This window comes from Coregonus lavaretus (assembly GCF_964263955.1).
Source record: "Coregonus lavaretus genome assembly, contig: HAP1_SCAFFOLD_346, whole genome shotgun sequence".
In the NCBI taxonomy this organism is placed as follows: domain Eukaryota; kingdom Metazoa; phylum Chordata; class Actinopteri; order Salmoniformes; family Salmonidae; genus Coregonus; species Coregonus lavaretus.
Window position 1 is genome coordinate 1 of NW_028160720.1, and position 12,671 is coordinate 12,671.

At 48.9% G+C, this 12,671-nt stretch overlaps 1 protein-coding gene across 1 annotated transcript in view; it reads left to right on the top strand.

Annotated features, from left to right (window-relative positions):
* Positions 1-257: 257 nt before the first annotated feature.
* Positions 258-12,671, top strand: part of LOC311121516 (IQ motif and SEC7 domain-containing protein 1-like) — a gene marked incomplete at both ends in the record, with an annotated part of 30,834 nt that continues 18,420 nt past the window's right edge. Inside the window, 7 exons of the mRNA XM_084195995.1 lie at positions 258-1,450; positions 6,254-6,415; positions 7,043-7,165; positions 7,352-7,518; positions 8,315-8,454; positions 9,645-9,770; positions 10,403-10,502. Coding sequence (XP_084052121.1) covers positions 258-1,450; positions 6,254-6,415; positions 7,043-7,165; positions 7,352-7,518; positions 8,315-8,454; positions 9,645-9,770; positions 10,403-10,502 — 2,011 coding nt within the window. The remainder of the gene's footprint in view (positions 1,451-6,253; positions 6,416-7,042; positions 7,166-7,351; positions 7,519-8,314; positions 8,455-9,644; positions 9,771-10,402; positions 10,503-12,671) is intronic.

Here is a 12,671-nt window from a genome sequence, read left to right on the forward strand (position 1 = left end):
TGACTTACCGTTCTGTCTTTATCCACCCTGTGTGACTTACCGTTCTGTCTTTATCCACCCTGTGTGACTTATCGTTCTGTCTTTATCCACCCTGTGTGACTTACCGTTCTGTCTTTATCCACCCTGTGTGACTTATCGTTCTGTCTTTATCCACCCTGTGTGACTTACCGTTCTGTCTTTATCCACCCTGTGTGACTTACCGTTCTGTCTTTATCCACCCTGTGTGACTTACCGTTCTGTCTTCATCCACCCTGTAGGTCAAGTCCCTGGCTGACTCCATCGATGACGCCCTGACCTGTCAGTCTGGTGTGGAAGACTTTCAGGAGGAGGAGGAGGAAGAGGAAGAGGAGGAGGAAGGTGATGGAGGCGAGACAGGGGTGGAGGCAGACGACTTTGAAGAGTGTGTTTGGAGACCGAGGGAGGGAGAAAGACAGAGGGGCGGAGGAAGAGGAGGAGTGGGAGGAAGAGGAGGAGGAGAGAGACAGAGCATGCACGAGGACAGCACAGCCACCTTCTACAGCGACGTGACCCTCTACATGGATGACGGGCTCCCTTCTTCGCCCCAGTCCCTGGACCGGGCCCCCAGCAGCACCGACACAGAGTACTGGAGCCCTGGAGTCTGTGGCGGCGGAGTAGGGGGGCGCGAGGACAGCCGGGACACAGCGGGAGGGGGCAGCAGTAACAGCCGACGCAGCACCCCCTGTACTGAGTGTAGAGACTACAGCCTGAGAGGAGCTCACCTGCCCCTGCTGACCATTGAACCCCCAAGCGACAGCTCTGTTGATATGAGTGACCGCTCGGACCGTGGCTCTATAGGCAGACTGGTCTACGAGACAGAACCAGGGGGAGGTGGTGGAGGAGGGTCGCCTCAGGGCACTATTAAACACAACCCCCACCCAAATCCTCACCCCAACCCCAACGGGCGAGCTGTCCCCATACCTCCCCTGGCCCAAGGCCAGATTCGTACTGTCCTCCCTCACCGCCCCCACATTCACCCTCACCCTCACCCCCACCCTCACCCTCACCCCCACCCTCACCCCCACCCGTCGGCCATCCCCTCCTACCTGCCACACACCCATCATCAGCTCCCATATCACCCTCTACACCACCACCCGTACCCCGACACCCCTTCCTCCTCCTCTCAGTCCCCCCAGGGACCACCCCTCACCCCGCTATCTTCCTCCTCATCTGCCACACTGCCCCCTGGTGGCCTGGAGCAGGTCTGCTGTTCTGACGGAGACAACGACTCTCTCAGCTCCACCACCAACTCTAACGATACCATCAACTGCTCCTCCGGGTCCTCGTCACGTGACAGCCTCCGCGAGCCCCTCCCACCGCTCGGAAAACAGACATATCAGAAAGAGAGCAGGCACAGCTGGGATAGCCCCGCCTTTAACAATGACGTGGTGCAGAGACGACAGTACCGCATCGGACTCAACCTGTTCAACAAGTAAGTTAGACAGTACCGCATCGGACTCAACCTGTTCAACAAGTAAGTTAGACAGTACCGCATCGGACTCAATCTGTTCAACAAGTAAGTTAGACAGTACCGCATCGGTCTCAACCTCTAGTAAGTTAGACAGTACCGCATCGGACACAACCTGTTCAACAAGTAAGTTAGACAGTACCGCATCGGACTCAACCTGTTTAACAAGTAAGTTAGACAGTACCGCATCGGACTCAATCTGTTCAACAACTAAGTTAGACAGTACCACATCGGACTCTACCTCTAGTAAGTTAGACAGTACCACATCGGACTCAACCTGTTCAACAACTAAGTTAGACAGTACCACATCGGACTCAATCTGTTTAATAACTAAGTTAGACAGTACCACATCGGATTCAATCTGTTCAACAACTAAGTTAGACAGTACCGCATCGGACTCAACCTGTTCAATAACTAAGTTAGACAGTACCGCATCGGACTCAACCTGTTCAATAACTAAGTTAGACGTTATTGGACTCAACCTCTAGTAAGTTAGACGGTACCTGAGAAGGTGTGAGATAATGTAAGTAAGCCTTGTCCGAGCCAGAACCGAGCGTTGTCTGAGCCAGAACGGCCCATTCTGTTGCGAGAACAGGGTTTTCAGCTTCAGGCTTAGAGAGCCACTGGGTGTGCAGGCTTTCATAACTGAGGTAACATACCTGATTCAGCTAAGGTTCAGACTAAAGACCATTCATTTGACTGATTGTTTGAATCAGGTGTGTTACTGCAGGGGTGCTTGGAAGGCCTGATCAGCCAGGAGATGTACAGAACCAGGGGCTGTTTTCTTTCCTCCTCCTCCTTTCCCTTCGCCTGACCACTCACACTAAATTATTCCGCTGCTCTGTCGTTTCGCTACCTAATTTAGTCTTAGACTGCCGTCATTGAAGTGGTTTGTGGAGACGAGGGGGAGCGAGGGGTGTTGTACAAAACAAAGTAATCAGCGACTGGATCGGCTCTAATCACAGCATCAAAGCCGATGACACGTTTGCAAATCGCCGCTTTACCCACGTGTGTTCCGGCTCTGGCCCAACCCATCGGTTTCTGGACCAATCGGACGGCCCCGAATGTGTTCGCATTCGGTGAAGGGTACTCGGATCCAGACTCATTGTGGAGAAGAAACTAACGTCCGTAGGCGTGGCCTAGCGTTTCGGCCAGAGCGAGGAGTGTGGGTAACCAGGCAACCTCTCCCTGCCTCTCTGTCAGCCCTTTAGGCGTCAGCATGCTTCACTCTGAGCTCGGCTAGCCAAACCGAACAAGTGTGCTCGCATACCACCTTAAAATACCTTTGTTTTGAAACACTCGAGAGAAAAAAAGCGGCAATAGTACTGTTTGTCCATTTTGAGACGCCGTAGCCGGTATGCACTTCCTCAAAATAGTCCAAATTAATTTAAGATAACTCAAGAAATCTGTCATTAATTTTTTGACGTTTTTGCAGAGGAGATTTTAGTCGCGCAATTTTGCGTCTGACTAGGATGTTTGGTGCAGTACTTCTCAAGTGTAATAATGTGCATGAGGAGGAGTCATCAGGCACTTCCTTGAAGAATCCTTACTGTTGACCAATCGCCGACGAGGGGGGCGTAGACTTTGGCTACCGACTTCTGCTTGCCTCCAGAATTGTTTTTTCGTGTGCCTGAACTGTTACGAATTGTTTCGCCTGGGAAGCATACGGACGTCTTTAGGGATCTTTAACTTGAGTCTCTCAGATGTTGTAGGATCTGGTGTCTCTCTGATTTGTCTAGAAAAGGAGAAACGCCACAGTCACTCACCGGAAAGAAAATTGTCTTTAGAAGTTTCATTAATTTACAGCAGAATATTTTTTCTTTTCTAGTGTATGCCTTTGCAACCCAGAACCCATAGACAGGCCCTAACAACCCAGAACCCATAGACAGGCCCTAACAACCCTGAACCCATAGACAGGCCCTAACAACCCTGAACCCATAGACAGGCCCTAACAACCCAGAACCCATAGACAGGCCCTAACAACCCTGAACCCATAGGCAGGCCCTAACAACCCAGAACCCATAGACAGGCCCTAACAACCCAGAACCCATAGACAGGCCCTAACAACCCAGAACCCATAGACAGGCCCTAACAACCCAGAACCCATAGACAGGCCCTAACAACCCTGAACCCATAGACAGGCCCTAACAACCCTGAACCCATAGACAGGCCCTAACAACCCTGAACCCATAGACAGGCCCTAACAACCCAGAACCCATAGACAGGCCCTAACAACCCTGAACCCATAGGCAGGCCCTAACAACCCTGAACCCATAGACAGGCCCTAACAACCCAGAACCCATAGACAGGCCCTAACAACCCTGCACCCATAGACAGACCCTAACAACCCAGAACCCATAGACAGGCCCTAACAACCCAGAACCCATAGACAGGCCCTAACAACCCTGAACCCATAGACAGGCCCTAACAACCCTGCACCCATAGACAGGCCCTAACAACCCAGAACCCATAGACAGGCCCTAACAACCCTGAACCCATAGACAGGCCCTAACAACCCTGAACCCATAGACAGGCCCTAACAACCCTGAACCCATAGACAGGCCCTAACAACCCAGAACCCATAGACAGGCCCTAACAACCCTGAACCCATAGACAGGCCCTAACAACCCAGAACCCATAGACAGGCCCTAACAACCCTGCACCCATAGACAGGCCCTAACAACCCTGAACCCATAGACAGGCCCTAACAACCCAGAACCCATAGACAGGCCCTAACAACCCTGCACCCATAGACAGGCCCTAACAACCCTGCACCCATAGACAGGCCCTAACAACCCAGAACCCATAGACAGGCCCTAACAACCCTGAACCCATAGACAGGCCCTAACAACCCAGAACCCATAGACAGGCCCTAACAACCCAGAACCCATAGACAGGCCCTAACAACCCAGAACCCATAGACAGGCCCTAACAACCCAGAACCCATAGACAGGCCCTAACAACCCAGAACCCATAGACAGGCCCTAACCACCCAGAACCCATAGACAGGCCCTAACAACCCAGAACCCATAGACAGGCCCTAACAACCCAGAACCCATAGACAGGCCCTAACAACCCAGAACCCATAGACAGGCCCTAACAACCCTGAACCCATAGACAGGCCCTAACAACCCTGAACCCATAGACAGGCCCTAACAACCCAGAACCCATAGACAGGCCCTAACAACCCTGAACCCATAGACAGGCCCTAACAACCCTGAACCCATAGACAGGCCCTAACAACCCAGAACCCATAGACAGGCCCTAACAACCCAGAACCCATAGACAGGCCCTAACAACCCAGAACCCATAGACAGGCCCTAACAACCCAGAACCCATAGACAGGCCCTAACAACCCTGAACCCATAGACAGGCCCTAACAACCCAGAACCCATAGACAGGCCCTAACAACCCAGAACCCATAGACAGGCCCTAACAACCCTGAACCCATAGACAGGCCCTAACAACCCAGAACCCATAGACAGGCCCTAACAACCCAGAACCCATAGACAGGCCCTAACAACCCTGAACCCATAGACAGGCCCTAACAACCCTGAACCCATAGACAGGCCCTAACAACCCAGAACCCATAGACAGGCCCTAACAACCCTGAACCCATAGGCAGGCCCTAACAACCCTGAACCCATAGACAGGCCCTAACAACCCTGAACCCATAGACAGGCCCTAACAACCCTGAACCCATAGACAGGCCCTAACAACCCTGCACCCATAGACAGGCCCTAACAACCCAGAACCCATAGACAGGCCCTAACAACCCTGCACCCATAGACAGGCCCTAACAACCCAGAACCCATAGACAGGCCCTAACAACCCAGAACCCATAGACAGGCCCTAACAACCCTGAACCCATAGACAGGCCCTAACAACCCTGCACCCATAGACAGGCCCTAACAACCCAGAACCCATAGACAGGCCCTAACAACCCAGAACCCATAGACAGGCCCTAACAACCCTGAACCCATAGGCTTTCACAAGGACTGATGAGTTAGTTGAGGATGCCAGTTGATGAGTTAGTTGAGGATGGCAGTTGATGAGTTAGTTGAGGATGCCAGTTGATGAGTTAGTTGAGGATGCCAGTTGATGAGTTAGTTGAGGATGCCAGTTGATGAGTTAGTTGAGGATGCCAGTTGATGAGTTAGTTGAGGATGCCAGTTGATGAGTTAGTTGAGGATGCCAGTTGATGAGTTAGTTGAGGATGCCAGTTGATGAGTTAGTTGAGGATGCCAGTTGATGAGTTAGTTGAGGATGCCAGTTGATGAGTTAGTTGAGGATGCCAGTTGATGAGTTAGTTGAGGATGCCAGTTGATGAGTTAGTTGAGGAGGCCAGTTGATGAGTTAGTTGAGGATGCCAGTTGATGAGTTAGTTGAGGATGCCAGTTGATGAGTTAGTTGAGGAGGCCAGTTGATGAGTTAGTTGAGGATGCCAGTTGATGAGTTAGTTGAGGAGGCCAGTTGATGAGTTAGTTGAGGATGCCAGTTGATGAGTTAGTTGAGGATGCCAGTTCTTGATTCTCTGTGTTGTCTCACTCTACTTTAAGGCCAGTTCTTGATTCTCTTTGTTGTCTCACTCTACTTTAAGGCCAGTTCTTGATTCTCTGTGTTGTCTCACTCTACTTTAAGGCCAGTTCTTGATTATCTGTGTTGTCTCACTCTACTTTATGTCATTTTGGATGAAAATGTCTGTTAAGTGGCATATACAGTATTTCATAATAATTCCTGTTTGTCTGTGTCTCTCCCTCGCTGCAGGAAGCCAGAGAAGGGTATCCAGTACCTGATAGAGAGAGGCTTCGTATCGGACACCCCAGTAGGCATCGCCCGCTTCATCCTGGAGAGGAAAGGACTGAGCAGACAGATGACAGGGGAGTTCCTGGGCTGCAGACAGAAACAGTTCAACAAGGACGTACTGGAGTGAGTGGCTAATCAGTCAACACTGCACTATACAGTACTGTGTTCTATCTCACTCTCTCTCTCTCACCCTTTCCTTTAGTAGAAGGATACATTATTAATCTGTCCCACTCTTCCTGTCTTCCTCTTTACTTCCTCCCTCTCTTCTTCTCTTACTTCATCCTTCCTCTTTACTTCCTCCCTCTCTTCTTCTCTTACTTCATCCTTCCTCTTTACTTCCTCCCTCTCTTCTTCTCTTACTTCATCCTTCCTCTTTACTTCCTCCCTCTCTTCTTCTCTTACTTCATCCTTCCTCTTTACTTCCTCCCTCTCTTCTTCTCTTACTTCATCCTTCCTCTTTACTTCCTCCCTCTCTTCTTCTCTTACTTCATCCTTCCTCTTTACTTCCTCCCTCTCTTCTTCTCTTACTTCATCCTTCCTCTTTACTTCCTCCCTCTCTTCTTCTCTTACTTCATCCTTCCTCTTTACTTCCTCCCTCTCTTCTTCTCTTACTTCATCCTTCCTCTTTACTTCCTCCCTCTCTTCTTCTCTTACTTCATCCTTCCTCTTTACTTCCTCCCTCTCTTCTTCTCTTACTTCATCCTTCCTCTCTCTCTCTCTCTCTCTCTCTCTCCTCTTCTCCCTGTCCAGTTGTGTGGTGGATGAGTTGGACTTCTCAGGGATGGATCTGGATGATGCCCTCAGGAAGTTCCAGGCCCAGATCAAAGTCCAGGGGGAGGCCCAGAAGGTGGAGAGACTGATAGAGACTTTCAGGTAACTGGGACTTTTTTTGCAGCAGGACTATGGATACTATACTATAGTATGACTTGTGGATTTATGGACGTCTATGTTGTTGTAGTTTAGGTAGCTTATGTTGTCCACAACAGTATTCATTTCGTATTTTACTTTTTTGTGTCTGCTTTATATCTAATCTCTCTCTGTACTCCCCCCTCCCTCCAGTCAGCGGTACTGTGTGTGTAACCCGGTGCTGATCCAACAGTTCCAGAACCCCGACACCATCTTCATCCTGGCCTTCGCCATCATCCTCCTCAACACAGACATGTACTCTCCCAACGTCAAACCAGAGAGGAAGATGAAGCTGGAGGACTTCATCAAAAACCTCAGAGGTGAGGAGGATGCTGACTGTTTTCAGTACCTGATATAAAGCCATGACCTGTTGTTACTCCTTCATTCTTACTCCTCAAAACAAACACCAGGAGGTGTACTACATCTATTTCTCTCACTTCATCAGTCCTCATCAGTCTTCATCAGTCCTCATCAGTCTTCATCAGTCTTCATCAGTCCTCATCAGTCTTCATCAGTCTTCTTCAGTCTTCATCAGTCCTCATCAGTCCTCATCAGTTTTCATCAGTCTTCATCAGTCTTCATCAGTCCTCATCAGTCTTCATCAGTCTTCATCAGTCCTCATCAGTCCTCATCAGTCCTCATCAGTCCTCATCAGTCCATCAGTCTTCATCAGTCTTCATCAGTCTTCATCAGTCTTCATCCGTCCTCATCAGTCTTCATCAGTCTTCATCAGTCCTCATCAGTCTTCATCAGTCTTCATCATTCTTCATCAGTCCTCATCAGTCTTCATCAGTCCTCATCAGTCCTCATCAGTCTTCATCAGTCTTCGTCAGTCTTCATCAGTCCTCATCAGTCCTCATCAGTCCTCATCAGTCCTCATCAGTCCTCATCAGTCTTCATCAGTCTTCATCAGTCCTCATCAGTCTTCATCAGTCTTCATCAGTCCTCATCAGTCCCCATCAGTCCTCATCAGTCTTCATCAGTCTTCCCTTCCATCTACTCTTTATCTCTAGCTCTTCTTCTACAGAACTTTATGGAATCTCTATAGTAGTATTTGTATGTCACTCCTTTTCTCTGTTCACTAACACCCTCTCCCCTATGTGTGGTATGTCTCAGGAGTGGACAACGGTCAGGACATTCCCAGAGACCTGTTAGTAGGGATCTACCATCGTATAGAGAAATGGGAGCTACGCACCAACGATGACCACGTCTCACAAGTACAGGCTGTGGAGAGGGTTTTGGTCGGCAAGAAGCCTGTAAGTCTACATACAGTAGAAATGTGTCCAGATTTCTCTATTGAGGCTTATATAAAATGTAAAGTGATTAGCTTATTTGAGCATTTTATGAAAGCACAGACTCAGATTTTCTGAGTCTGTGTTGGAGGGAAACACGGGGAAGGTATGCTGCTTTAAAAGTTAATAAACTTTTTTATCCTACTTAAGAGACAAGTAGGAAAATGCCCTTTGAAAGACTTTGCTGAGATTTCACACTTCCTAGAGAGCTCTTCTTTTGTTTACGCCCATTCAGCATTACTCACACCCTCTTAAGCCTTAGCCCCACCCACACATGTAAACAGGTGAGTCAGCATGCCATTGTGCTCCAGAAAGCAGTCTCTCTATTTAAACCCAGCTAAATTCAGGGCAGCCATGTTTTTTGAGAGCTGTAGCAACACTTTTGCATTTGTCCAAAGCTTTTATCTTTCCAAAAAAAATCTGCAGTAGCAAAGATGACCTATATACTGACCAGGGAAGAGCCAATTCTGTTATAGACAGAAGCCTGCGACATGGCCAATCGGGACTCATCTCTCGGCATGTCCATTATCTCAGCCAATCATGACTAGCCGGAAAGGATCCTGTCTTTCTCCCTGTATAGCTCAGCGCTTTCTCCTTAGCTAAACTAGTCTCATAATTGAAAAATGTTTGTTCATATTTCCAGATCCCAGACCAGTTTGTTATTAAGGCACATGCAAGTTCACATGTTCAAGAAAGCATTTCTGGGGGAAAAAAAATTAAATAATAATAATTCAAACGGTTCTACTGTGAAGTAGGAACTGCCGTCAAATGCCTCAGATCCTGTTACCGGTCACAAATGTCTACCCCACAGGCTATGTACTGTAGCTAGAAGATTTGTGGTCCTCTGTAGCTCAGCTGGTAGAGCACGGCGCTTGTAACGCCAAGGGTAGTGGGTTCGATCCCCGGGACCACCCATACACAAAAATAAATGTATGCATGCATGACTGTAAGTCGCTTTGGATAAAAGCATCTGCAAAACGGCATATTATTATCTACCCATGGTAAAGGTCTGTTAGTGTGGACAAACCCCATACTGTAGGCACACACAGATGTTGCCCGATATGAAGTTGGATTTTGTAAACATTTATGTTAAATTGTATATTTGGGCCGGTAAGCCTGAACTGCAGGCTAACCTTTCTGTGTTGTGTGTGCAGGTGCTTTCGCTGCCCCACCGCAGGTTGGTGTGTTGCTGTCAGCTGTACGAGGTGCCTGACCCTAACAGAAGCCAGAGGGCTGGAGTCCACCAGAGAGAAGTCTTCCTCTTCAACGACCTGCTCGTAGTAAGACTCACCTGTGTGCCCTCTCGGAGCGTCACGTCTGTACCACATAGTGGCCAACACAAATAACAAGATAGAGGATAGAGAGAGTTTTGTCAATGCTGAGAACAGAATGTACAGTATATGTTTTAATGTTCTCTGAACGTTACTAACGTTTTCTTGTGTTTTTTTTTTGGAAGGTTTTCTTAACGTTCTCTGAACAATTTGAGAACATGACTTTAAATAGAACCATGAGGAAACCTGTAGGAAATGTAATGCTGAAGTACTGAAATTCCCACATTGTTTCTTAATGTTCTTTGAACTATTTGAGAACATTCCCAATGTCAAACCAGTTGGAGAACATCCCTAGAACATTACCAAAAAAAGAAATTAAATGTAACCATGTTTGAACTTTAGGAAAAGTTATGTTAACGTAGTGAAATACCAAATAAAATAACGTCAAGTTCCTTAATGTGCCGAGAATGTTCCAAAGCAACTATCCTGCACCATTCCCAGAAAGTTGTGGGAAGGTTGTGTGCAAAATAATCGTAGGACAACCACACTCTCACCAAGCTCTATGAAACATATGGTTCTCAGAACATTAGGTGCTAGCTGGGTAACATAAATAAAGATGTTATCACTCATCCCACCTACAGGTAACCAAGATCTTCCAGAAGAAGAAGACCTCTGTGACATACAGTTTCAGACAGTCCTTCCCACTAGTCGAAATGCAGGTCCACATGTTCCAGAACCAGTGTAAGTGTGTGTGTGTGTGTGTTGGATTGCCTATGTGCATGTGTACTCCTGTAAGTATTGAGCTACATCCAGATTCTACACCCTTCTCCCAATGTGTGCACTTCACAGTGCGCACTAGCACACTTCCCGTCGTAGATTTTAAATCATAGGATTGGTATAAGCACTAGCTGGAGGGAGTTTCACCATTGGTAAAGCCATGACAGGAAGTGTTCAAGTGCACACTATGGGAGGGGTGCAGAATGGGGAGGCAGGATTTGTTACCCTGTGAAATGTACCCTGTGTGGTGTACCCTGTGTGGTGTACCCTGTGTGATGTACCCTGTGTGATGTACCCTGTGTGATGTACCCTATGTGGTCTACCCTGTGCGATGTACCCTGTGTGGTGTACCCTGTGCGATGTACCCTGTGTGGTGTACCCTGTGTGATGTACCCTGTGTGATGTACCCTGTGTGGTGTACCCTGTGAGATGTACCCTGTGTGATGTACCCTGTGTGATGTACCCTGTGTGGTGTACCCTGTGTGGTGTACCCTGTGTGATGTACCCTGTGAGATGTACCCTGTGTGGTGTACCATGTGAGATGTACCCTGTGTGGTGTACCATGTGAGATGTACCCTGTGTGGTGTACCCTGTGTGGTGTACCCTGTGTGATGTACCCTGTGTGGTGTACCCTGTGTGGTGTACCCTGTGTGGTGTACCCTGTGTGGTGTACCATGTGAGATGTACCCTGTGTGATGTACCCTATGAGATGTACCCTGTGTGGTGTACCCTGTGTGGTGTACCCTGTGTGATGTACCCTGTGAGATGTACCCTGTGTGGTGTACCCTGTGTGATGTACCCTATGAGATGTACCCTGTGTGGTGTACCCTGTGTGGTGTACCCTGTGTGGTGTACCCTGTGTGGTGTACCCTGTGTAATGTACCCTGTGTGATGTACCCTATGACATGTACCCTGTGTGGTGTACCCTGTGTAATGTACCCTGTGTGGTGTACCCTGTGAGATGTACCCTGTGTGGTGTACCCTGTGTGGTGTACCCTGTGTGGTGTACCCTATGAGATGTACCCTGTGTGGTGTACCCTGTGTGGTGTACCCTGTGTGGTGTACCCTGTGTGGTGTACCCTGTGTAATGTACCCTGTGTGATGTACCCTGTGTGGTGTACCCTATGAGATGTACCCTGTGTGGTGTACCCTGTGTGGTGTACCCTGTGTGGTGTACCCTGTGTGGTGTACCCTGTGTAATGTACCCTGTGTGATGTACCCTATGACATGTACCCTGTGTGGTGTACCCTGTGTAATGTACCCTGTGTGGTGTACCCTGTGAGATGTACCCTGTGTGGTGTACCCTGTGTGGTGTACCCTGTGTGGTGTACCCTGTGAGATGTACCCTGTGTGGTGTACCCTGTGTGGTGTACCCTGTGTGGTGTACCCTGTGTGGTGTACCCTGTGAGATGTACCCTGTGAGATGTACCCTGTGTGGTGTACCCTGTGTGGTGTACCCTGTGTGGTGTACCCTGTGTGGTGTACCCTGTGAGATGTACCCTGTGTGATGTACCCTATGACATGTACCCTGTGTGGTGTACCCTGTGTGATGTACCCTGTGTGGTGTACCCTGTGAGATGTACCCTGTGTGGTGTACCCTGTGTGGTGTACCCTGTGAGATGTACCCTGTGTGGTGTACCCTGTGTGGTGTACCCTGTGTGGTGTACCCTGTGTGGTTTAACCTGTGAGATGTACCCTGTGTGGTGTACCCTGTGAGATGTACCCTGTGTGGTGTACCCTGTGTGGTGTACCCTGTGTGGTGTACCCTGTGTGGTGTACCCTGTGAGATGTACCCTGTGTGGTGTACCCTGTGAGATGTACCCTGTGTGGTGTACCCTGTGTGGTGTACCCTGTGTGATGTACCCTGTGAGATGTACCCTGTGTGGTGTACCCTGTGAGATGTACCCTGTGTGGTGTACCCTGTGTGGTGTACCCTGTGTGGTGTACCCTGTGAGATGTACCCTGTGTGGTGTACCCTGTGTGGTGTACCCTGTGTGATGTACCCTGTGAGATGTACCCTGTGTGGTGTACCCTGTGAGATGTACCCTGTGTGGTGTACCCTGTGAGATGTACCCTGTGTGGTGTACCCTGTGTGGTGTACCCTGTGTGGTGTACCCTGTGAGATGTACCCTG